This window comes from Azolla caroliniana, unplaced genomic scaffold (assembly GCF_043228905.1).
Source record: "Azolla caroliniana isolate FFs.n. ecotype wild unplaced genomic scaffold, voAzoCaro1.0.p SCAF_14, whole genome shotgun sequence".
Lineage (NCBI taxonomy): Eukaryota > Viridiplantae > Streptophyta > Polypodiopsida > Salviniales > Salviniaceae > Azolla > Azolla caroliniana.
In genome coordinates, this window is record NW_028230449.1 from 8,930,523 (window position 1) to 8,957,987 (window position 27,465).

At 47.7% G+C, this 27,465-nt stretch overlaps 1 protein-coding gene across 1 annotated transcript; it reads right to left on the bottom strand.

Annotated features, from left to right (window-relative positions):
* Positions 1 to 24,118: 24,118 nt before the first annotated feature.
* LOC147855408 (protein trichome birefringence-like 23) lies at positions 24,119 to 26,328 on the bottom strand. The gene is made up of 3 exons (XM_087330312.1): positions 25,965 to 26,328; positions 25,318 to 25,595; positions 24,119 to 25,128 (listed from the first exon to the last, which is right to left on the bottom strand). The coding sequence occupies exons 1-3, from the start codon at positions 26,311 to 26,313 to the stop codon at positions 24,355 to 24,357; spliced, it is 1,401 nt and encodes a 466-aa protein (XP_087186438.1). The 5' UTR covers positions 26,314 to 26,328; the 3' UTR covers positions 24,119 to 24,354.
* Positions 26,329 to 27,465: the final 1,137 nt, after the last annotated feature.

Sequence of the window (27,465 nt, forward strand, 5' to 3'; positions counted from 1 at the left end):
CCACAACACGAGATCGGTTTCATGGGTAACCGACACCTCTCGTCCGGAATCCACCGATTCAGCATAGCCGAATGGCTCGACTTTCGACCATTCGACACCTATACCCGGTGTGACCAGTCCAGTCATACCTCAAAGATCCGAGAGATTGTCGCAACGTCCAGAAAGGTACTCTCTCTCGGAATTTTCTTTACCGATGCCGGTGAACCGACATCTTACGAAGAAGCGTCGGCACCTGCCGACTCAGCCACCTGGCATCTGGCGATGGAGTCGGAAATGCATTCCATTTGCGCAAGCAAGACTTGGGACTTGGTCGAATTACCGAAGAATCGACGTGCTCTTCCGTGTAAGTGGGTCTATCGACTAAAAGAGACGTCTGACTCGACCAACCCAAAGTACAAGGCCATATTAGTTGCGAAGGGATTTTGACAAGAATATGACGTCAACTTCGACGAAATCTTTGCACCGGTGGTGAAAATGACAACCCTTCGTTTCATGCTCGGCGTCATGGCTGCCGAAAACTTGGAGCTGATTCAGCTAGATGTTAAAACGGCATTCCTCCATGGTGACCTACAGGAGGAAATCTATATGGAACAGCCGAAAGACTTTGTGGCATCCGGCCAAGAACATCTAGTCTGCTGACTCAGGAAGATATTATACGGCCTAAAACAGGCACCCTGACAGTGGTACAAGAAGTTCGACGACTTCATCCAGTCAGACAGCTTCTTCAAGAGCGATGAGGACCACTGTCTCTTCACCAAAATAGCTCAAGACGGGTCTCCCATCTTCCTCATCATTTACGTAGACGATGTGCTACTCTCCCGCCGACATGCCGGAGAGCTCACGGAACTCGTTCGGAAACTGCGGTTGAAGTTTGCCATGAAGGACCTCGGTCCGGCAAGACACATGCTTGGTATGAAGATTAGTCGGCATCGCGATAAATGACAACTTTTCTTATCTCAAACCGACTGTACCTCAAACGTGTCTTGGAACGCTTCAACATGCACTCGGCCAAGTCTGCTTCGACCCCACTCCCCATTAACCTTCAGTTGTCTCAGTGAGACTGCCCGACATCCGGTCCGGAGGGGGAAGATATGAAGTCGGTATCGTATGTACCGGCAGTCGGCTCCATTATGTACGCGATGGTCGCCACAAGGCCTGATATCTCTCATGCCGTAGGCGTCGTCGGCAGATTCACGCACAACCCAGACCGATCGCACTGGAACGCAGTCAAGCATGTGTTCAGATATCTAGTTGGCACAAAAGACCACGGCATTCTTTTTGGCCTGAACTCAACCTCAAGCGTAGTTGGTTACACCGACTCAAACTTCGCTGGCTGCGTGGATAGTCGGAAATCAGCAACCAGATATTGTTTCAAATTCGGCAATGGAGCAATGTCGTGGAAATCGAAACTTCGGGAGTGCACATCCACCTCAATGACCGAAGTGGAATATGTAGCTACGTCTGATGCGACAAAAGAAGCTTTATGGCTCGGTCGGCTGGCGCACACGTTTCAACCAGTCCACCTCGGCTCGGCTCCAGTTGTCTACAGCGATATCGACATTCAATATCACTTTGTTCGGGACTGCGTCATTTCAAGGAAAATCGGTCTCGAGAAGATATCCACAACCGATAATCTCGCAGATGGAATGACCAAGTGTCTTTCGGCAAATCGCTTCCGGTTCCTTCGGCACTAGATGGGCGTAATGAAAAATTGGTCCGGTTAAAAAGTCGGACACATAGCACAGGATGGTTCAGACAACCGACATCGGTTCTTTGAGAATCGGCTTCAGCTTTTCGACCCGACCGGTTCGGTCTTCTGTCTTCATATCTTGCCGACACGAACAAAACCGATATGTCCAATAAACCTTGTATATACCTGTAATTTAAGATAACCCCCCATGTACACACCCATTACGGGGGAGTGTCGAATACAAGTGTATAATGGCCGTATTCACACAGTCCCTTTGGACATCCCAAGTTTGGGCTATTTCTGTAAATAGCATAAAGGGCAGTTGCCCTAGGATAGTCACTATATAAAGTGACTTTGTAAGCTTTAGTAAAGGTTGGTTGTCATTTTGTAACTGTTTCTATTAAGAAATAAAATGTTTCTTTGTGCCTATCTCTCTCTCTCTCTCTCTCTCTCTCTCTCTCTCTCTCTCTCTCTCACTATGTATCTTGTTTCATTCTCATACACAAGTCCTTCAACATCACAGATGTTGTTTGTTCTTCCGCACTGACGATCTTGTCCCCAACACTTTGCTTGGGTAGCCAGGAGTTGTTGCCATTTTGAAGCTGTTTTGGGGGTCGATTTTGTCGGTCTTTCCATCTTCCTTTGTTTCATGGGCTCCACCGGTGGTGCTAACAGAGTGAGCCATTGCGCCACTGCCATCCACATCTTTTTGCCATCTTTTATTGAGATGATGGTAGCGCTCAAGCCATCGGCGATCATTACCGGCCAATCCACCTGTACTCCCTCGTAGGTAGCTATGATCAAACCGGCTCTATTCCTGGGCATCGCCGGTGGTCAGGGGTATGCATGACCATACTCATGGAGTACCCGAGCAATTTCCCGAAACAATAGGTCTTCACCGCCTTGCGTGCGGTATGCCTTGCTGCCCAGGGAGTATTCACTGAAATACCTCGTCAGCAGCTCCTGTGAAGGGTTGTCGATCGAGTATATTCCCCCTTCCGGTAAGCTGGTCAAGGCTCGGATGGCTTCTGTTAGGAAATAGGTCCCTCCGGATGGGAAGTGAGAGGAATCGAATGACGAGTACCCGGCTACGGAAGACCCGGTAAAAACCGGATGACAAGTACCCGGCAAGAGCTGGATGATGAAGGCCTGGTGAGGAGTGCTCACCGGATGAATGGACATATTCGTAAATATGTTTTCTGAGAGTCCATCGGGGCTATATTTGTAAATAGCCGAAAAGTCATATTAGTATAAATATGACTTAGGGCAAACTTAGAAAGTGGTTGTCGTTCTTGTTGGCGCAAGATTAGAGCGCAACAGTGTACAGAGAGTGTGAGAGAGAGGAAGAGGTCGTTGCCTCTGTTGTAACCGCCTCCTGTGGCGAAGATAGCAAGCTTGAGGTCGTTGCCTCGGTGCTTTACTATTGTAGATTCTGATATAGTGATAGTTTGCAATCTGTGGGTTACCGTGGTTTTTCCCTAGTTTGGGTTTTCCACGATAACATCTTGTGTTCTCTCCTCTTCACTGTGTCGTGCATTCATTGCCCGTTTTCTGTGTTTGATTCTAAGCTCAGTTGTGGCCGAGCGTTGCGCATAGGGAGTGTGTAGTTCCTGACAGCTTCCTCATTGATGAACTCTGTGTCGATGTCTTTGACGACATTTTTCGCATCTCCGTGCAACGGTGCTTCGACTATCCTCAAGAATCCCTCTAGACCATGTTGCTTCAGCCATTTCTTAGCTGCTTTTGAGAGTACCATGCATTCCATGTCGTCATTGTCGTCGGTAGATTGTGGTAAGATTGTTGCATGCAACGGTGCTTCGACTATCCTCAAGAATCCCTCTAGACCGTGTTGCTTCAGCCATTTCTTAGTTGCTTCTGAGAGTACCATGCATTCCATGTCGTCATCGTCGTCGGTAGATTATGGTAAGATTGTTACGCTTGTGTGTTCTGCATGCTCTTGCCTAATCACTCGTAATCGCCTATGTGCGCTAAGATCTCTGTGTTCATGAAATGAAAGGGACTCTGCATGGCAAAGGTTTGCTTTCTCCATGTGTGACGCCTTTTCTTGATTCCCGCGCATGCATGTCCTGTACTAATATAGCAGTCGGTTGACACGTGGTGCGTTTTTTAAAGGGCTTTAATTAGCCACCCACCACATCTTTTCAAAGTGCCTATTCGCTCCTCGCCTCTGCATGATGACCTTTTTTATTTTTTTTACAATTGAGTTTTAGTTAACCAGAAGTATCGGGTCCACAATATGGTTTGAGTCGAAACCCATTGACCCATTTGCCCATTATCTCACCGGCGAGCGTTCTGAGCCGGTATGAACCATTAAATTCCCGCGTTATCCAATACGGTCTGGTCCACCGGAACCGTAGCTTTCCCGGCATCTGACCCATCCAGGTCTGGAACACCAGTACCGGCTTGCCGATCCCGAACCTCTTCTCATTGCCCTTCCGGTGCCGATCCACAAACGCCTTCCTTCGTCGCTGCTCCAGTTCCAACTACATGAGACTTGCTATCCGATGCTCCTTGAGTTCGCATAATGTGGCTAACCGGATTTTTTGTCTACTCCTTTTCACTTAGTCGTTCTCTAACCTGTATCCGCAAACTCGAAACCTGAAATTCGATCGGCATCACTACTTCAAGCCCAAATGCTAACCAGAATGGTGTTGACCGGATACTCGTTTTGTATGTCGTCTGGTATGTCCATAGTGCACTATGCAGCTTGGTGTCCCAATCGGTCCAATTTTCATTGACGATCTTTCACAGGATGTTTTGGAGCGTTTTGTTTGTGGATTCGGCCAGTCCATTGGCCTGTGGATAATAAGGGGTACTGCGCTTGTGTACCACGACACAGAATGTTGTTAAGCTTTCCACTACTTGACCGAGAAAATGTCCGCCTTCATCGCTAATTAACTCGATCGGGCATCCATACCGACACCAGACGTACTCATAGAAGAACTTTGTCGTTGATGCCATAGTGTTGTCCCGCAAAGCCTTGGCTTCTACCCACTTTGTGCAATAATTGGTGGCGACTATAACATATCTATTGTCGGTTCTCATTGTGGGAGGTTTAAACGGCCCAACGAAATCCAGCCCCCATTTCTGAAATGGTTCTAAGGGTAGCACCGGCTGGTGAGGCATCCTTGCCTATTCTGTTGGTTGGCCCATCCGTTGACATAAATCACAAACTTTCGCATAGCGAACCGAGTCCTTCAGTGTTGTCGGCCACCATAGCCCATTGTGCCATATCTTTCTTGTTGTAGCGTCCCCGGCATGGTGCCCTCCGGCAACGCCATAGTGCGCTTCTCGTAATATTGTGTCCTTTTCGTCGCTTTGCACTACTCGCCGCCATATGCCATCCGTGCCTTTGTGGTACAGGGTGTCCTGTAGTAGACAAAAATGTCGACTTTGTATCGTTAACCGCTTCTGCTCATCCCGGTTCATCTCCTTCGGTGGGAGTCCCGTGCTTAGGAATTGATGCATGTTGGTTGGCCACTTGTCTTCGTCAACTACCGTGTTATCAGCTGCCATTTCTGTTGTTACTTTAAACAACTCGGCATCCGGAAACTCATCCGTGACTCCATCACCGGTTTCGCCGGAATCTAACCGGCTCAAATAATCGGCAGCCACATGCTATATTCTCGGCCGGTGATATATTTCGAACTCAAACTCTTGTAGCAACAATGTCCATCGGGCCAGCTTGCCAATGAGCGATGCCTTTGAGACCAAATATAATAGCGTTGAGTGGTCGACATGAAATGAAAATTTCCTTCCCAATAAATAGTGCCTGAACTTGGTAACACTGTAAATCATCCCTAAGGCTTCTCTTTCCATTGTTGAATAATTTCGTTCCGCCTGGGATAGCTTCCAGCTAGCATAGTAAACCGGTCGGTACCATTTCGGTTCAGTCAGTTGCATTAGTGCGTTGCCGATTGCTATGTCGAACGCATCAACGAACACGTGGAATTCTTTTGACGAGTCCGGTGCTTGTGATAGTAGTACTTTCAGTGCCCAGTAAGACTCATCCTCCGTATTTGTCCATTGAAACGGTGTCCGGTGAACCGCGGTATGCAACGGTGTAGCCAGATCAACCAAATAATGGAGCATTCGGCTATGCCACCGGATTTTCCCTAGAAACCGACTCAAAGCTTTGGTCGTGGATGGTGCTGGTGCTTCTAAGATTGCTTTGACCTTATCGGGGTCTCCTGGGATCCCTTCCTTGCTGACAAGATGGCCCAGCAATGCACCGCTTGTTACTCCGAACACACACTTTGCTGGATTAAGGCTTAACCGATAACTCCTGCATTTCTCAAGACATAGCCGGAGGTGTTGGAGATGTTCTCCTTCTCGGCTATACACGGCGAAGTTGTCCAGGAATACCTGCATGAATGTTGTTGCCGATTAGGAACATGGTCTGCGGTCACTCCTTCGACCTAGACCTCAAAGTGGGTGTAGAACAACGAACAGGTGTTTAAGCGTAATGCGTAGGGGAAGAATCCCTGTAACCTATCAATGCATAACCGAGACGGCTACAACCGAATCCCTATCACGGGTTACACTTACGTACTTAAACGCTTAGGTATTCAAGACACACATAGTGAATTAGTCGTAACTATACACAGGAAATCAGAGAAGATAGAATTCTATTATCAGGCGTTTCTTTACATTCCCAAAATTACACGCACCTCCATCAGAGGTTTTCTACCCTTTATATACGCAGGGTCTATTTAGCCGTTCACGCTTCCTACGTGAACCGTTACATGCGTTATGTTCTTATATAATTTCTTATTCCTACGCTTTTGTCCGTCGGTTACTCTTCCGGCGGACAACACTTGGCACCCATCTCGTTAATCCTCTTCCAAAATGGCCCGGATGTTCGGCTCTGCTGCGGTGTCCGCATCCGGAGGTGACGTAGGGCCCGTAGGTGCATCGTGCTGTGGCTCCTCTGTTTGGTCGGCTGGTTTCTCTCGGAGTCGCCATCGCCATGTGTGGGCGGTTCGAGTACGGTGGGCTCTTCTTGAGCTAGTGGGTTGGGCTTCGTCGTCGTCGTGCTTGCAATCGGTTGTGGCTCTGCCTCCATTGTTACGTCCTTCGTGGTGTCAGCCGTTTTTGTATGTTCCGAGGAGTGGGGCGGAGATTCCGCCTAGTCCGCACCGTTCTCCATGTGGTCTGATGATAGATAGTGTGGGCTCATGCAGCTAAACCTCTTGTTGTGTAGTGGTTTCGCTGTCTGGTCCTGTGGGGAACTCCGCTCGTCGGTCCCCACTATTCTCCATCGTTGTCATCTCTGGTGATCGGGCCTGAGGTTCCTCTTCTTCAGTTGTGCCCGGAATTGGCGGCGTGTTGGATTCCTCGTTTGTGCGCGTGTTGCCGGCTTGTGTGATTTGGTGAAATAGATCCTCCTGACTTTCACCAAAATCGTCTAAGAGCTGCACGAGTTCTTCGGAGTGTTGGTCTGCTAGCGCACAATAGTCTTGCGTTAGGTCCTCCCGTACGGCCGCAATGCTCTCCTCATTTAGTTTATAGAACCCTCGACCGTCTTTTCACCGGTTCTCCCAGTCCGCACGATATGCGTGCAATTCCACTGCTTGGGTTGCCCACGCCATCCATCCTTTGTCCAACGCCATTTTCAATTGTGTCGTGAACCTCTCCCGATTTGTTTGGAGAAGGATCCGCACGTTATCTGTGATGGCCTGGCAACGGTTGTGTGCGTTTTCCATCGACTTCTAGAGATTAGCGATTTCCTGTTGTTTAACCGCTGCCTCTTCCTCATACGTGGCCTTCAGGCCCGCCCACAGCTGTGATTCCTTTGCATGTTGCTCTTCTAATTTCCCCATTTCATTGTTTAGGCGGATTTCGAGCTGATGCCTTCTGTCTTGTTCGACCACCAACTGCTCATCGAACCATACCTTCTTTTTTTCTAATAAGGCCCAGAGTCCCACTATTGCCGCCTCCGATTTCTTCGCGTCCTCCCGTAATTGGGCGTTGTCCTCTTTTGTCCGGATGTGTTGAGCTACCTCCGTAGCGAGTTTCTCTTCAAGGGTTTTTACTGCCTTCTGGCCGTTAGCCCGTATCTCCTTTTCTCTGTCTGAGGATTGGCGTAGTTCTGCTCGAAGGCGGTCAATTTTTTATTCCGCTAGTTGCACGGCCCTTTTTGCTTTTGAGGCGATGGCGGTCTGGGCCTCGATTTCTTCTTTTAGAGCGTCGATGACGTGGTTCGGTGGCGGGGTTGCGTGTTGCGCCGTAGTCGCGTGAGCTTCCAACTCCGCGATGCGTGCGTTGGCTTTTTGCAGTTCGGCTTGGGTTAGTTTAACCTTCTTCCAGACATTCTTATTTTTTATGGCCATCTCCTTGGCGCCCGTGCTGACCTTTGCTAGTTCCTGATGGACTTCGACTAGGGCTGTGTTTAAGGGGGGGTATCTCCATCCCCACTCGGTGTACCCCGGCGTTCCTCTGTCTGCCGACCTTGGCTAGCCGGTCCTCATCGTCGCTCTCCGTTCTTTGTGTTAGGGCACGCTCGATCATCTGGTGTTCCGCATGCTCTTCGACCATTCGTTGGGCGGCTTTTACCTGTTGCGTTGCCAGGAACTCCATGAGCTCAAAAGAAGTACCAAACTGCAAGAGGGCACTGAACTCGTGGGCCATGTCCGGAATATCCGGATATGTCAAAACGTCGCTTTCCGCCGTCAATACGGCTTTCCCTCGTTGGGACTGGGTCGTAATAATCGGTCGTGGCCCCCGGATGACTTCGAAGGTGGTATTGGGTTCCGCTGCTGCGGAGCCGTCACCTTCGGTCGGTGTCTCTGTTGCCGTGGGGGTGTTTTTTACCAAACCCTGCCCATCTTTCCTGTCCAATCTGCGCCGTTTTGGTATGGGGCTTTCCCGCCGTGTTTCGGTGTCTGGATCTGGGGCTGCTTCCATGGAACATGTCGGTTGTTTCTCCTGTGTTGTCCGTGTGTCCAGCTGGTCGGAAGGAGGTGTTGTCCTTGAGTCTGGCTGGGCGGGTTGGGATTCCTCTTCCCACTCAGGGGCCGATAACTCCGCTAACCTGCGTTTCGCGGATTGGGGCGGGGCAATGGGTTGGCTGGGCTGCGGTGTCGGCAGGCGTCGGGGTGGAAATAGTACCGTAAGGTATTGTTGGATGATCGGCCTGAGCTTTTTGCCTGCTTGGTACGCATGCAAGCCTTCCCTTAACGTTGGCCCTGTGATGACCCCCCAAGTCCACGGCACGTCCTTCAAAGGTATCGATAATGATGCCCGCCTTCTGCTTAGGCATCCCATATGCGTTGACATGTACGCAGCCGACTTCTAGCAGGAACTTGGCAACTTCACGGAAGAAGGGATCCGGAATCTGCTTCATTCTATAGGCCTTGGCTAAGGAGGAATATGGACCAAAATACCGTTGCAGCGCCTATGCAGGAGGTATTTAGAAATGTCTTTCTCCTAGTGAAGATAGGTCCAACTTCTTCCGGATGGAAGAGTTGGTGACCGTGTCGATTTTAAGCTTCCTGGCGATGTCCATGGCATCCAGGTGCGGAGGTGCTTCTGCGACCCGGATGTAACCATCCAGGCATTTCTCCACGAGCCATCGGTGTAGGGCAGTAGAGTTGAAGATCGGCATCGCCAGAGTAGGTTCGTGGGGAGGAGACGGGTGGTTGCGGTGAGTTGGAGCTCTGTGATAGGATGGGGGAGAAGGTGAGGGGGAGGAGCGATGGGAGCGATGATAGCTAGAAGATGGGTTTCTGCTGTGTGCAGAAAATCTTCTGTTTTCTTCTTTTTGTCCCACCAAGCGTGCCAAAAGTGTTGCCGATTAGGAACACGGTTCGCGGTCAGTCCTTCGACCTAGACCTCAAAGTGGGTGTGGAACAACGAATAGGTGTTTAAGTGTAATGCATAGGGGAAGAATCCCTGTAACCTATCAGTGCATAACGGAGACGAATACAACCGAATCCCTATCACAGGTTACACTTACGTACTTAAACGCTTAGGTATTCGAGACACACACAGTGAATTAGCCATAGCTATACACAGGAAATCGGAGAAGATAGAATTCTATTATCAGGCGTTTCTTTACATTCCCAAAATTACACGCACCTCCATCAGAGGTTTTCTGCCCTTTATATACGCAGGGTCTATTTAGCCGTTCATGCTTCCTGCGTGAACCGTTACATGCATTATGTTCTTATATAATTTCTTATTCCTACGCTTTTGTCCATCGGTTACTATTCCGGCGGACAACAAATGTCAGGATGAACTTTCCAAATATTTCCATGATTATTCGTTGGAAGGTCGCCGGCACGGTCTTGAGCCCGAACATCATTACCACTGCGACGAAAACTCCCCATTCGGTGATGAATGCCGTCTTGTCTTGGTCGTCGGGGTGCATCCTTATTTGATTGTAACCGCTGAAACTGTCTAGAAAGTTATACACTTCATGACCGGCTACCGCGTCCAGGACTCCATCCGTAAATGGAAGTGGAAAGGCGTCAATCACTATTGCCGCATTGAGTTTTCGGTAGTCGACGCACACCTGGATCTTACCGTTCTTTTTCGGCACGACGACTATGGGGCTTAACCATGTAGCTTTTTTCATTGGTCGGATAAAACTAACTCGTAGCAACTTGTCAATTTCCTCTTTGACCTTGGCCACATAGTTGGGGTTCATTCGGTAACGCCGTTGTGCTACTGGTTTGGCATCCTTACTGAGATGTATCTGGTGTTGGTACAACTGAGGATCCAGCCCCCGCATGTCTTCATATGACCAGGCGAATACATCCCGGAATTCCTTTAATAAAGTGATCATCGTCGTCTTGTTGTCCGGTGACATTTCCTTAGCAATATGAACCGGTCTTGCGTCGTCCCCAGTTCCTAAGTTCACTTCCTCTAACTAGGATGCTTTCATGTGTTGGGATACCGCCATCTCCCTCTCCAGGGCTTCCTGTGCTTGTCATAATTCTCTGATAGCTTCCCGATCCGGTTCCTCACTGGCATCATCTGATTGCGTTATATATGGTGACACTGCTTCTGCCACATCAATTTCAAATAGGGGTACAATTTTTGGGTTTCCTTCTAAGTATTGGTCGACCTCTTCGTCCGCAAGCCCCGTGAGCATGTTTACCCCTTCCACATATAGCGGTGTCAACCCCTTGCCGGTACTTGCTCGAGGGTGGGTAGGTACCCTTACTTTAGTCTTTCCTCACCGGAAGGTAATCATGTTTTTCCACCAGTTTTGTTTGATATGCGTCATTTTTAGCCATGGGCGGCCCAGCAACAGCGGGTAAGCCCCTTGCGCATTGACCAGGAGAACCACCGCCGAAATGCGGAATGTGTGTCCTCCGATAGTTACGTCTAGACCCCGTATCAAACTTGTATCTGCCATCCGGAGCCAAAACTGCCAAGGCTCCTATTCTTGGATTCCCAAGGTATTACAAGTCCGTAGACTGATCAAGTTCACGCCCAATCCTCCGTCCACAATCGTCCCTGGTAGTTCTCATCCTTTGACGATGGCGGTGATTGTCGGACTGTTCATGTCCACCACTGTTGGCCCTTCTTCCGGATTTGAGAAGAACGCAGGAACCGGCAACAGAATTGATGTGGTCATTCCAGATTTCAGCCCTTCCATAAACCGGGGCACTAGTTGTAATAACCGACCCAATGGCAGCGTAATCTGACATTCTTGTAACGCTTGCCATGTTGGGTTTTTCGGCTGAATCGTGTTGGTGGCCTCTTTCGGCTTCTCCTTTTGTTGTTCAAGCTCAGCCACATTCTGCTCATTTTCCTTCTTCACCCACTCAGTGGCTTGCTTTCGGATTGCCTCCTGTGTTTCCCACTCCGTTGTTTTGCCTTTTGCCCTAGTGGTGACTTGTTGTATGTCGGCGACTTCTTCTACCAGCATATTTACGGCTGGTCTTTTCTCGTAGCTTTTAACCGGACATTGATTATTGTAATGTCCTTCTTGTCGGCAATAGTAGCAGTACGCTTTCCGGGTGTTGATGGATTTGGCGTTCACTCCGATACCTAGTTGAGGTCCTATTGGTGGTCGGTTGGGTACTTGGTGTGCCCTTGTCCGGCTGCCACTAGCGGTCCTCCTTTCCAACATTCCATTATTTATTGAAGCATTTTTTGTTCTGGTAACCCTGTCGGGACCGATTTTCATAATTGCCTTGATCCTCCCTCCGTTGGTTGTAATCGGGAGAGTGATCTCGGTTGTATCACTCATATCGTTCACCGTTGTAATCCCGGTAGCTATCCTGCCGGTCTCGGTCGTGAGCGTCCTTTCTGTCACTGTTCCAGATATCTTGTGACAGCCAGTAACGCTCATCTCGCTGCCAGCGTTCTTCTTCTTCCTCCCGGTTATTCCGAGGTTTGATTTGCCATACCGGTGCCGCTTGCCTGTTCAGCAAGTTATATTCGCATAGGTCTATTGTGTGTGCCCTGGAATGGCATAACATGCACTGTGTCTGCATGGTACATTCTATTGTTGAGTGCCCGGCATTGAGACAAGTCGTACATTGTATAGCTTGCCGAAAACGTAGGTCGTCTTCTGTTGGTAATGTACACTGGAGTGCCCCCATTGTTAGCCACGAGCTTGTTTTCTCCATCTCCCTGACCCGTTCTATGACTTGGTCGATCATGCTGGTGCGGAAATCAATCACTGCGCACACTGTACGCAGGGGTTCCCAGAGTGTTGCTAGGAATATTGCTTTAACCTCTGCCTCTGGTGGTGCCCGATTGAGCTGACTGTGCATTCGCTGGAATCGGATCACGAATTGCTAAATGGTTTCCGTAGGTTCCTTCCGTATGGTGTAGAATAGGTTGACCATCTCCCATTGATCCACCTCCTTGTTGAAGAACTGTAAAAATCTGGTTTTTAAGTCCTTAAATGTCGCGATGGTGCCGGGAGTGTGCGTCAAGCGCCATCGCGCGGCTGGTCCTTCCAAAGTCATGCCAAACTCTGCAATCTTTACACTACGCACACCGTACACAAGGGTTCCTTGAGTGTGGCTAGGAATATTGCTTTAGCCTCTGCTTCCAGTGGTGCCCAATTTAGCTGGTTGTGCATTCACAGGAACCATCGCGCGGCTGGTCCTTCCAAGGTCATGCCAAACTCTGCAATCTTCGAACGTTCTGCTCGTCGGCGGTCAAACATTGCGATACATGGTTTGCTTCCCATGTTTGTAGAAATGCATAGACATGAGCTTCTGCATCCGGATCATCCCGGTACTTGGGATATTGGAACGGCATATCGTCGTCCGGTGTCGGAACACAAGCTGGTGGTGTTGGAGGTCTCCCCTCCTCTTATTTCGGTGTCAGAGGTCTTTCCACCACTTGCCAGTCTAGGGCTTCCAATTCTATTAAGTCTGGTTCTGGTGTCGGCAAGGTATCCGACTACTCGTCCTCCGGTCCGTTTGGGGTGTCGTGGCTGCTACGGTAATTCGAATGGGCATTGCATTCGCCGTCTGAATCCGATTTGAAGGCCGAGAACGGTTCCGAATCGCCTCCCCTTGTTGCTAGTGCTTGCAGAATGGATTCCACATCCCGGAGATTGCTCAAGCTGCTTCCTTCGTCCGGTTGGGAATTCTGCTGCCCTCGGAGTGACTCCACAACCACTCGCCGGATTACTTTGGAAAATGAACAATCCGCACGGATCTCTTCAAATGCCTGCTGGAAAGCCTCTCGCTTTCGCAATCATTCGGCAAGTCTTCTCACTCGCTCCGTAACTGGGTCGTTTGTTGGTCTAGTCATCCATGCCCGTCGTTGTTCGCTGCATTTGTGCAGGAATCGTGGTCGCCAAAAACTGTGTTATCGCTAGGGCTAGACAATGGCCTAACATAAGGTGTCCCTTTGAGACACTTCACCCAAGGGGTGTTGGGGTGAGATAAAGTTAGACCAACTATTAATGAAACCCTAATTGGTTACTAAGCGGCAAGATCATTAGTCACAATACACGCGTAGGATAAATTATACTTAGCCCAGAACGGTAATTAACAATGATTAAGATACAGAACAACAGCACTCTATTAATTATCCGCTACTAATTACAATCTAACCGGGCCCTTTTATAGGTCTCCGGCTCTAGGTACAAACCAGTGCCAACCGGCAACCGGCTACGAACCGGTCCGGATCCAGATCGGCATACCGATTCCAGGTCCATCCGTTCGCATCTCAAAATCATAATAATTCTATAGTATATATATAATCAGCTCCTGGATATTAATTATCCCCTTCTTCCATTTTGGACTTTCCTTGCCGGCCGGTTAACAAATAATGGTGATGTGACCGGTTCTAATGTCTTTCCCTCCATGGGCTATAAAAGAGTGGGAATGGGTCAGAGTCCACGACTCCATCATGGACTTGGTGAAGCGGAAATGGCTTTCGACAGAGCTGGAGCCGGAGAAGCCGGTGGAGGTGCGAACGACGCACCTGGAAGATATGGCCCAGGAGGATGAGTTGGCGGAAAGCCACTATTCGAGGTTGCATTGGGCTAGAGCCACCACGGAGACCCCCGTTCGGATCGGAGACTTCAGGAGCCGGTGCTGGCGTTGGTAGACCACGGTTCGGAGATCAACCTGATCTCCATGGACTTCTATAAGAAGGGTAAGTGGCCGATCAACACCAAGCACGGGTGGAAAATACAAGCGGCGACGCGCGCCACGAAGGAACTACACGGGACCTGCCCAAATGTACAAGTGAAGATCGACAATGTCGAGATCGATCAGCACTTCTTCGTGCAGGAGACATCCTCATACCCGGTGATCCTCGGCGAACCGTACATCACGGTGGCACGCATGCAAATGAAGGTGCTAGATAATGGTTCGGCGTACGCCCAAGTGAAGAGCCAAGATGGGCGGCACTCCGTCCAATTTCTAACGGTGCGACCGAACCACGAGCGCAACCGCGAAACCCTCAGCGGCGAAGACCGAGGGGATTTTTAGAGAGGGCTATCAAGGCGTGGGGCTGCGATAGTCCGGACACCCCGAAAAAACCCCACAATTGTAGCATAGGAAGGAAACCCTGTACTATAGAGAAGAAATTCTGGTTCTCCGACAACAGAGGTTGTACAATAACCGGCATTAGCGACCGGGAGAAGAAGCGGGCGTGCGGAGTCCTAGGCCCCGATGAAGTGATAGGCAGTGCCATGAAGGCGGTCTCTTTCAATGACACCTTGGGAGATCTGAGGAACGTGCTTGAAAAAGGCCTCAGTGAAGACCGGATGATTCCGGTTAGTTCGAAACGGATGTACGAAGTCATCGCCGACTTCAGGAAAGGGGCCTTCCCGTGTTGATACAAGGTACAAGACTGTGGACCGGAAGGTAAGCCCAGTCACAACACCCTTGCCGGAGGGCAGCGAGTTATGGATGAAAGGGGTCACATCGGACCCAAGTTTACGAGATCCGGCCGGCATAGGACACCAGTTCACCGACATAACGCTACGGAAGCTCAAGGTCAGTGGGGGTGGCTTTCTAATGCCGGTGGGGGAGGAACGGTTTCGGAGAATGCTCAGGAGGCACGGGAAGGCCTTCGCATTCTCACTGGAGGAGATCGGGTGCGTAGACCCGACGGTCGTTGAAGCAATGGTTATCTTCATTGTACCACATGTACCGTGGAATCTCAAGCCGATTCCAATACCCAAAGCTCACATCCCGAAGTTGATGGAGTTGTTGAAGCAGAAGGTGAAGATAGGCATCCTCGAGCCGTCGAGTGCCCCGTATTCAAATCAGTGGTTTACCGTGCCAAAGAAGAACGGCACGTTGCGCTTCATTCAGGACCTGCAGTCGATCAACAAGGCGACCATTCGGAACGCTGGAATCGAACCGACCATTGACGAGTTCGGGGAGGCCTTCACCAAAAGGTCGATTTACTCGATCGGGGACCTGTACTCGGGGTATGACCAATTCCAACTAGATGAAGAGAGCATGGATATTATGACGATGCGGACTCCTCTCGGCCTGGTGCGGATGTGTACCCTTCTGCAAGGAGGGACGAACGCGGTAGTGCACATGGTGAATGCGATGAATAAGGTGCTAAGAGACTATATCCCGGACATTACCATGCCCTTCTTGGACAACATCCTGATCAAGGGATGTCCGGTGGAAGATAGGGACAAAACGATTGAATCGGATGGGTGTCAGAAATTTGTTGCGGACCACATCGGCGACTGCGAGAAGGTGCTACAAAGGCTAGAGGGCGCGCGGCTCACCTTCTCTGGGAGAAATCGGCTTTAGGACAATCAGAAATCATGGTTATCGGACACCTGTGCTGGCCTTATGGTCGGAAACCGTCTCCAACCAAGGTAGAAGCCATCTCCACAATGAAGGGAGACTGCAAGTCGATTACGAAAGTCTGGAGGTTCTTGGGAGCTTGCGCGTTCCACCACATCTGGATCCCGCATTACGCCCACATCGCGGAGCCACTCTATGGGTTGTTGAAGAAAGGGCGCAAAATCGAGTGGAGCAGGGAGCATACGGAGTCGGTCCGAAAAATGAAGGAAACACTTGCTGCGGCACTGCCGCTCAGGAAAGCGGTTTACAGAAAGGATGTTCCAATTTTTGTAACCGTAGACACGAGTCCGACCAGGATAGGATGGGTGATCAACCAGGAGGATGAGAATGGTATGAGGTTCCCCATCCAGTTCGGTGCGAAAGTACTCAGCGAATCGTTGTTCTATCCAATGACGTCTCACAAAATTGGAACGGATCGAATAGATAATGATAAGTTTCAAGCAACATATTATAGATAAGGAAATCCTTGAATGGAGAGCGGTTCCATTTCCATCTACTTCTATGAACCAGAAGCCTGAAACGAGTGAATCGCTCCTGCAAGTCTTCTATTACAATGTTTTGATACAAGTGAATGGGAACAAATGTCTGTGGATATTGCGGATGTATATGCATAAACTAAGTTTCTTTGACGTATTCGGAATGTCGCTCCTCATCCGGAGGGGATTTATTGCACTGCTTGACAGATGATTTAGTCATCGATTTCGGATCATACCCACGATAGATAAAAAAATTCAGAATTTTTTTGTTTGAGAGATGTTTTTCGCGCTCCCTTCTCATACCGTAAGTGACATAAAGCCTATGCACCAGTTCTTGCTTCGCCAACAAACAACGATGTGGGGAAGGAATATTAGGATCCGGCTGGAACAGAAGCATGGGATCCCAGACAAAGCGCCCCCCAAGAATCGAGTCGGTTCATCGGATCGATTCCATTGTGTTTCATATTGATTGGACGAGTCGGAGATTCCCAATTCCAAAAATTGCTCACGTAACGAGAGAGACAGCAAGGATATGCTTAGGTTAAACGCGAACTCTAGGGTATCATTTCGGCGGTCAAGGCCGACAGAGACTACCTGATCGGGATAGAGGTAATAATAGAGACGGACTGCCTACCGATCCTCGGTATGGTTTCCGGATGCACGACACCGGACCTAGCGATGCTCAGGTGGATCATGTACATTAAGTCCTTGAACCCAGAGATACGACACATTTCCAGGAAGGACAATGCCATCCATGGCTGACATGCTTTTGAGAGCGAGGTTTGATGATGAGGGCGGCATGGTTTCGGAGGATGAGGAAGTCGGCGTGGACTTCTTCAAGACGGCTTACGTGACAACGAGAAAGGGGAGCACTCTGGCGCTTAACGAGTTCGACGAGGGCAAGTACGACGGGGAGTGGCTCCAGATCGCCGGGTTCCTAAAGACGATGACACCAGACGTGGCGTGGACAAAGGAAGAGGCTAACCGGATCCGGAAGAAAGCGTACCTATTCTTCCTACGGGACAGAAGCATATGGAAGCACTCGAAGAAGCGAGACAGCATCCCACTCTAGGTAGTGGCGAGGAAGGAAGAGCAGGAGGCATTGCTGACGGTGTACCACGAGAGTCCTTGGGACGGACATCGCGAGACATGGGCCATGTTTGAGACGTTGAAGGAGAAGTATTGGTGGTCGGGACTATACCGAGACGTGCATCAGTTCGTGACGACTTGTGAAAGTTGCCAGATGCACTCCATAATCCGACATCATGATGAGCTGCACCCGAGTTACCCGCCGACTGTCCACTTCAAGTGGATGGTGGATCTGGTGACGATGGCGATGGGAGTAGGGCAAATGTGGTACCTGGTGCTAGCACGAGAGGACCTGATGAATGAGGTGGAGGGTCGCGCATTACAGAACAAGACGATCGCGGCCGTGTGCCGGTTCCTGATCGAGGAGGTGGTATGCCGGTACGAGTGCGTAGGGAAGATCATAGCTGACTTGGGAGAACTGGACGCACAAGAGGCCAAAGAGTTGTTTAATCAGTTGGGGGTTAAACTCTCACTCACCACGGTGTACAATCCGGAGGCGAACAGGAAGGTGGAGGCGGGCATGGGCCAATCGTCAAAGCGATAGTACGGGCATCTGGAGGCCAAGTCGAAAATTGGCCGCGGCTCCTACCTTATGCGTTGTGGGCAGACCGAACTGTGCGTAGTTAGGTAACCGGGTTCATGACAGCAAAGCTTATGTATGGCAGAAGCCGATCATGCTGATGGAGTGAATGATCTCCTCGTGGGCCGTGGTGGGCTAGAGAGACAACATGAGCCAGGAGGAGCTATTAGCGGCACGAATCCGACAGTCCGAGAGAAGACTGGAGGACGTGGACAAGCAACGGCAAAGCTACGTATGACGAGGGCAAGCAACAAGGGACGATTCGACTAGACTCACCGGGTGCGACCGAAGAAAATCGAGGAAGGTGATTGGGTTCTAGTCTACGACAGCAGCCTCGACAACTAGCACAAGGCGATGCAAAAATTTGCGAGGAGGTGGTTCGGGCCTTACGCAGTGACGAGCGCCAACGACCACGGCACCTACCATCTCGCGGAGCTCGACGGAACAAGGATAGCCGTGGTGGTGGCCGGGAAGAGGATCAAGGCGTTCAAGAAGCGGCATGAGGATGAACCGGACCCAGAGAGCGTGGATGACAGTAACGACCGGATTGAGGAGGATGACCAGAACGTGCGACAAACATTACGCCATCTCCTAACCAGAACGTGCGAGCAAAACCGAACATCATGGACATCTTGGAGGATGAATAGAGGGATGGGTCTGACGTACCATGGCACTGTCCCACAGGCATGCCAGGTGTTGTCTGCCAGAATTGTAACCGCCGGACAAAATGCATAAATATATTAGAAGCGTTAAGAAAAGAAATGTAACAGTTCACGCGAGAAGCGTGAACGGCTGAACACCCTGTGTATATAAAGGGCAGAAATCCTCTGTAAGAAGTAGCGTGTAATTTTTAAGCGGGAGGTTTTCTTTTCTAATAGAATCTTATCTTCTCTAATATTCGGTGTCCGTGCAACCCGTGTTGTCTTGTGTAATCTTTGTACTATGCGTAAGTGCATCTTTGAAAGCGTAGGGTAAGAGTCAGTGTAGTAGCGCACTCAGGTTCTCGGTCGTAGCCATGAACCTTCACCCATAGGATACACGTTATTACGCAACCGATGAAGTACGGCTCACGCCTCGTGTGACGGCCTACCTTGCCATGCAATCACCTTGAGGTCTATCTCGAAGGTTTGAAGATAGACAGTGTTCCATATCGGTAACAAGAACCAAGGCAAATACATAAAGCAAGGAACTTGGGGCATAACCCTCACAAATGCACATATGCACATAACCAAGCTCTCTCGCTCTCGCACCCCCTGCTTAGAAGCTTTCAAACTCTCTCGCCCTCAGCCTCAACACTCTCAAATCTTTGCTCACTGGGGAATGGAAGTCGGTGTTGTTTCCCAAGCTAGCAGGCTTCACAAATTTGGGCCTTCCGGCCACTAAATTTCAGCAATCCGAATAACACCTATTTCGATTGTAGTTTTGGAAGCCTCTAGTAGTTGACGTGATCGATCTGCTTGTGCCATGATTTGACGCTCTGGAGTCAACGTACCACACCTCATCCGATTGTGAGATGGTCTTTTTCATCGAATTTTCCTCGTGTTTCATCACGAAGGTTGGCCCTTCTCCAGTTTTGCCGATTTCTGATCCTTTTGATCCTTCAGCATAGTGCGACCGTTGCCGATTTCCATGTTCCACATTGCCAGATCTGGATTTTTTCAAATCGGCATGATTCTTCCAGCACTCTCTCCCAGTGGCTTTTCTTGCCACAGTACCAGCATTCCTTTTCAGCCTTTGGTTGTCGGTTTCCGGCGTCGCCTTGAGTACCCCTGCTTGTGGAGGGTCCGAAACTGCTGTTAGAGCTACCTACTAATATAAGCATATGATAAGGATAAATAGATAAGAGAGGAAAGAGAAAAAGAAGGGTGTTGATCCACCTAACAACCGCCGAGCGAAGGGATCGAGATGCACTTGAGCCTCGATTGGCATTCCATACCACCGCCGTGGCGTCAAGCCGTACCTAGTGTTGGCGTGCTCGCTACAAGAGTTGACCCACCACAATGACAAAGTCTTGACGTGGTCGATAATGTCCCCAATGAGGGTAGCTAGGCCTCATATTTATAGCTAGACCAAAGCCCCCAAGGCAAGTTCACACTTGGCCTAATGGGTTGTCTCAATCCCAAGGATTAAAAGTAATCCTTTCCTTCTTTACATTCTCGTTTAACCCTCACACTTTATCCACATGTATAGAATACTACGGTAAAACTTACCACGGAATATGGTCATGCCCGTAACATACTCCCCCTCTTTAAAGCATTGCACTTTTGCAATGGAAAGTTAGGGAAGTTAGTTCTAAGAGTATTTTCGCGTTCCCATGTGACATCTTTGATAGATTTATCCATCCATTTAATTTTAAATTCTCGGATTATTTTAGAACGCAAATTTTTCGTTTTAACATCGAGAATTCTTTCTAGTACATGTGGTTTAGAAGATAATTCTTTAGAAGTAACCAGAGTTTCAATTGTGACGGTATTGTCACCAGAACCAAGAAGTTCTTTTAGACGACTTACATGAAAAACTAGATGGATTTCAACGCCATCAGGAAGAGCGAGACAATAGGCTGATGAACCAATGCGTTTAAGGACTGTAAAAGGTCCACAAACCCGTGGGGCTAACTTAGCGCACTTACCCATAGACAATGTCTTAGAATTGTGAGGTACACATAGAAATACCTTCTCTCCAAGGTTGAATACATCAGGTTGCCTATGATGATCCGCAAAAAACGTGCTCTATCTTGAGCTGTTTTTATATTATCTCGTGCAATATGCAACATATATTGCATATCCCGAAGAAAGTTTTACGTAAGTTTCACAACTCATCATGATGTATATTAACATCAATCGGGGCTCGAATTTGATTTACTCGTTTTGTCTATCCATCAGATTGAGGATGATCCATGGAGCTCATGCTCAATGTAGTTTCTAACGTCTTAAAGACTTGCGTCCAAAAGTCGCTAGTAAACTTTGGATCTCGATCACTCACGATATCCATCAGTAACCCATAAAAATGAAATAACTCGGTGTTGATCAGACAACCTCAATGAAACAACTTGTCAACGAATTGGTAAGCCAATTTAGGAGCTGTTACTGTCGTTTTTGTGGTAATGAACCACAACCCAGATGGCAACAGGACCTTTTTGGGTGCGAGGAAGGCTAACAATAAAATCCATGGATATACTTTCCCACATATTGTTGGGAACTTCCAAGGGATGTAAAACTCCAGCGGCTTTAAGTCGCTCGGCTTTGTTAACCTGACACTGGTGACATTTTGTCACATAGCTATGTATGTCAAGACGCATCTTAGGCCAATAGAATTGAGTGGAGATGAGAACAAGTGTGTGATGTATTCCAAGGTGCCCTGCTGAGGGTGCATCATGGTATACCGACATTGGGCAAAATCAAGTTTCTTACTCTCGAATGCTATTGGTTTACCATCTTGATATAAGACATCACCTATAGCATAATCGGTTTCAACGTGAAAAGGTTTTGAAAGATCTAGTAAAAGAAGTGAAGGAGCCTTACAAACAAGGTCCTTGAGTTCCTTAAAGGCGAGGTCTAGTGTAGCATTCCATACAATAGGTTATGTAGACTTACGTGTTTCACCTTTCAGAGATCAATAAATGGCGTTGTCAATGGGAATAATTGGGAATAATACTACGGTAAAACTTACCACGGGATATGGCCATGCCCGTAACAATTGTTGTCGGCACCACCGTTGTGCCTTCTTCCTGCTCTTGTAGACCACCTCCGTTGTGTGCCAATCCACCTCGTCCTCCACGCCCACGGGGCCGATCTACCTCCGTGTACAACATCCGATTGTCCGATTGAGTGGTCCTTTACCCACTCGCGTGGTTTTCTTCGATCATTAGCATCAATTGCAAGTCGAAAAAGGGCGGTGGCTTCTCCCGTGTACATATCGCTGTCTGGATTGGCTCGTACCTCTACACTAGATCACTGAGGCATATTTGTGCCATCTCGTCTTCGTCCACCATCACATTGATGAACCCTAGTGCATTGCATATCTCCTTATCTTCGTGGTGTAGTCGGTGACCGACATGTCCCTTTGCCAAACATTGTTGAGCTCCTGCCGGAGCTACAACTTTCGTGTCATGGTACTTGTGACAAAAATCTTTCTGAGATTTTCCCAGGCTTCCTTCAACATTTTCGCATCTTTGATGTAGCCGAGCATCTAGTCGTGCACACAAGACGCAAGACAGTATGGCACTCTGCTCGTTGCTTGTTCCCATACCAAGAAGTCCTTGTGTGCTGACTTTAGCGCTACCTCGTTTGCTCCTTCAACATAACTCCTCCAGTGCTCGTGTCCAAGCATGTACTGGTGCATCTTGTAAGACCAAGACGCGTAGTTGTTTCTGTCGAGCTTCTCCGTCGAAAGTGAGCTTGCCATGCTTCTATCCATTTCTTCTTTTGTCTGTTCTTACCGGGTATTAGGGTTTGCCTTTGTTACAACTCTTGTCGACAAGAGATGATACTCAACCCTCCCGCTTTGATACCATGTAAAAATAGTGTGTGGAAGCTTGTAGACACAACTAGTTCTGCCAGATAGCAACAGAAAACAGAATGAAGGTTTAATGGAAAGCTTGAAACATAGAGAGTACGCGGGAGAGACACTGAGAGAGAGAGAGAGAGAGAGAACAGAACACAACATCTATTTCGAAGAAATACTCAATAGTAAATACTCTGTACATAGAATGTGCTCAGAGAGCACTTTTATTCAAGTCCTTAAAAGGACTGATAGAAGTACAAACAAGTACTTCAATGCTCATAACTGAGCTCTGATGCAAACTCCTAAAAATATGTCTATCTACTAGGCTAGGATTGTAGGCCTCTAATGGCCTACTGGTTCACACTGATCTAGATACCAATCCGGCTCTGGCTTATTCAGTCGATCCGGATCATGTTGAGCTTGTCCGCTCAATAAAGTACATACACTAAGTATTTGGAGACCAAGCAAACATATTTACCATGTCCATTTAAGATATTGTTGATATTAAGAATGTCATCCAAGAATACTAGAATAGATTGTCTAAGTTGATCTTTAAACATGTGGTTTGTATCAATTGATGCCATTTGCCCTACGAGGACAATAACATATCCTCAACAATACAAGTTGTGCCTCTGCATTTTCTACAATCTGAAACATTGTTTCCATGTAACTTAGCTCACACTCATTACGATATGAGAAAAGGCATTAGCCACTAGTGACACTTTGCCTCATACAAGTTGGAGAGTTTGAGTATCACACTTTGATACAATGCTCTACCTTCGATCACATCCAATTATACTTTCCACATATCTTCAACCAAACTCAACCTACACAAATTTCCCTACAAATTCACTAACAAAGCTCTTAAATTTTGACATATATTACATGAAAATATTATAATTTTGGTCTCATAGGTTATATTTGACCTCCAACAAAAATAATAAAATCTATAGGTTATATTTGACCTCCAACAAAAATAATAAAATCTGTCTCTCTTTCGTATTCAAGAAAACTTGTGTTGCTAGAAGACAAACTTCACGTGTGTATGTTCATGTATATGTATCCAAACTAGATGAGACACAAAAGTTTTCGTACTTCAATGCCCGGATGGAATGAAATAGTAGTAACAATGAAGGTCTAAACTAATCTTCAATAAAGCAAAGGAAATCAATGTCGATGGCCACAAAGTTTATGATATTGTGCCATCTTATCCGCATCAAAGAAGAGAGGAGTGTGGATAGGCATGTATAGATAGATAGTGACATAGATCATGCGTATGTGACCAATGAGGTATGTATGTTATCATCTAAGATGGGGACAATTCCTCCCTCCCAAATGTGGCACAAGCTAACATGCATGTATTCTGATGACTTGGTGGAGCCTTTCTCCTACACCCCCTGTTTCAGTATCTGATATAGAAATTCATGATTCCAACCACATTTCCGTTCTGCCACACCATGCTCTATCCCCACATACACAATAACACTCTAAGAAGAGCAAAACCTTGGACTATTTTAAGAGATTCACAAGAAGAGACGCAACATAATACAAACCTGCAGTCCAGGTCATGCTCTGATTGCTCTATATCCATGACAAACCAGAGATAGCATGTATGTGCTGAGGAATGAAAAGAATGGAGGAGGGTGTCTTAGTCGACCAGGAGCCTGGAGGGGAAAGACAATAGTTGGAAAAACAAATCATACAAATGATTAACATAGGCACATTATATCATACAAGATGCCGCAACAGATGCAACAGCATCGCACTCCAAGTGTCGATCGCCCCTGGTAAGCACCAATGCAGACAGTCATTCTGCACCTTGGCATGCTTATCATGTGCAAACGGCTGGAAATTCCTGTACGGACCCGGATGTGCATCGGGCCTCAATAATGAAGCATGTATAGTGTCGGCGATTTTGAGCTGGAAACTAAATTCTGACCTCTTGAGCAGCGTTTTACCAAACTCTTCAAGTTGAATCTTGTACATCTCTGCTGTCATACCTTCAAGAGCCACAGAGCTGCTGTCGAAGGGAAGAGTCCTGGTGCAGTTTCCACCATTATCCCAACGCCCATTCTCAAAATGGTCAGGTGTAAATGTTCGGAAAAACACGATCCCCTTGTACTTGGATGAAATGAGATAGTCGAACACAGTCCTTAATGTGAATCTATATCCATAGTAGAACCCCACTTCTGAGACATTCAAGCTGAGGCTGTTGTGGCCACCGATCAACTTGTTTGCTTTGAAGTACACCGAGGTTTTTAAGAACCATTGCCCCGAAGATAGGACAATGTAATCATATTTGTGCAAGGAAGATGCCCAACTTTGGTCTACCTTATCCAAATGCAGTTTCTCTATGCCCTTTGCAAAGCCCTCAGCATCATCTTCAGTGCCTTGAACAAGGAACGGAGCCCATATAATGGCCAAAGTGAAATTATAGGATCGGAAATACCACTGGATATTCTGATCTAGATCATCCCGGTACAGGTTTTCAGGAACCTCAACCTGTGCTTCATCACAGAGAGACATGCAGGAAGTTAAAAACACATACTGTTTAATTCATCTACCCAATAATCTGAACATCCAATAATTTACCACCACCACAGGGGGCATGTGTCAAGAGAACTTCTCTCAAAATCATGGATTCTTTCAGGCATGAAAGTAGAAGTTGAATGGGAGGAGGAGGTTGGGTACCTGGGACAGTGAGCAGAGGAAAGATTGAAAATGGTTCCGAGCTATGGAGTCTCCAATAAATGCCCAGGATTTCCCAGTGACGAGAGTTAAGTAGTGCTTGGCATCAAACAAAGGTAGATCGCAATCATTAGGCTTCCATCGCCAATACAAGTACTCGTGATCCGGTCTTCCATTTTTCAGGCAATTTTGGTGCTCTTGGATGAAATGGCAGGTGGTATTTGTGTATCCCGGCCCAGCCGGGTTTGGGATCCAGTCTCCTCTCCAGATGTTGCACCCCCCTACAAAATGAATCCCCATATCATCTCTCAAACACCGTGAATGAGTTGGAATAATCAAGTAGGATTTAAGGTTAAAAAAGCATCTTAAGTTAGCAAGCTGAGATTTGAACGAGAGTGAAGCTACTAAGCTTTGGCTGCCATCATCACTCTTATGGTCCACTTATCATACATATCCTCTCTCACTCTCACTCAAAAGTAAATGGCCAAAATCAAGGCAAAGCTTCAGGTTCATTCAGCAAAAAACATCTAAAACTAACACAAAACGATGAGCACAACAGGTACCTACCTACCTACTGAGACCTCGTAAATTTTATATTATATAAGCTACTGAGTCCTAAGTAGTCTTTTGGTGAGCAAAGGACGGCTTACCCACATTGAAATCGATAAGATTTGTAAGATCTGGAGGAGGAGGAGGAGGTAGATGTGGCGGTGGCGGTGGGTATTGAGGATCGGCAAGGCTTTGGCTTTGGCTTTGGCTTTGGATGGAAGAAGCAGAAGTGGGCGTACTGGAGAAGAAGAGAATGCGAGCAAAGATGATGGGCAGGGCGAGCGCCAAGCAAGCAATGATGAGCAGCTTCTTTAGCTTCCAAGAAGAAGAAGAAGAAGATATTATGTTTGCAGCTTTGATAGGAGGAGAAGGAGGCGAGGATGCAACATCTAGACCACTTACAAGGGAATAGCCACCACCGACGACGCCCACCATCTTCTTCAGCTCCATGCCTACCTGCAGATCTACAATGTCTGTGCAGACAGGAATAGGAGCAAACGGCCCTCCCCAACCAATACAGACAGACAGACAGACAGACAGACAGAGAGTGTGTGTGTGTGAGAGAGAGAGAGAGGGTAGGGATGGGATGGGGTATGGTATTGTTTGGTCTGTGTGCTACTTACTTACTAACACCTAAATCTAAAGGAACAGGCAGGCAAGCAACACACAACACACAGAGTATGTATGTATGTATGTATGTATGTATGTATGTATGTATGTAGTGGTAGTGGTAGTGGTGAAGATGTAGGAGGGGGGGGGGGGGGGGTCCCAGCGATGGCACATCAGCAGCAGCAGGCAGCAACACCTTTACATACTTTTTTTAATCTCTATATGTAGCCATTATGTATAGCTAGGCTGTCTATGTCGATTTCTCTTTCTTTTTTGCAGCTACATCCTTCAAAGTTCATACGCTGTGTGCTTTATTTAATACTTTCATTTTGTGCTTTGTTTTTTTGTTTTGGGTGTGGAGAGAGAGAGAGAGAGAGAGCAAGTTGCCCTGCCCTGCCCCAGTTCTAAACTTCTAAATTTCTAATCTGAATCAAGATTCTCTGTATATGTATATGTATACAGTATATGTATGTACATATAAGAGGAAGAAGATGATGATGAAGCCTCCCCAACCTTTTTAAGCAGTATCGCCTTGCACACACAATTCTTCATTTCTGAATCAATGAAGAAAGCCAGATTAGTTAGTTAGTCATAGGTTGCTCGAAGAATGCGAGTAGGCCTCCCTTACCTATCATGTATACATACATACATGCATGCAACATTGACATATGTATACATACATACGGACCGAGACAACATTATCTTATGCCGACCCAACCCCTCCCTTAGAAGTTAGGACCCAAGAAGAAAGCTCCGGATTAACTACCAACTATCACTTCAAAACAAATAAAAGATGCCTTTCCATCATCCCTAGTTGCCCCGCCCCGCCATGCCATAATCAGCTAATTTATCTCCGTGTGACCTATAAAGTCGATTGATTCTATTACCCCCATTCACTAATCATTATAAACATTTCACTATACGTTTACTAATCATCCATAGATTACAATGGTGTACATATGGATGCAATCATCCATGCCATGCTCCTAGTTT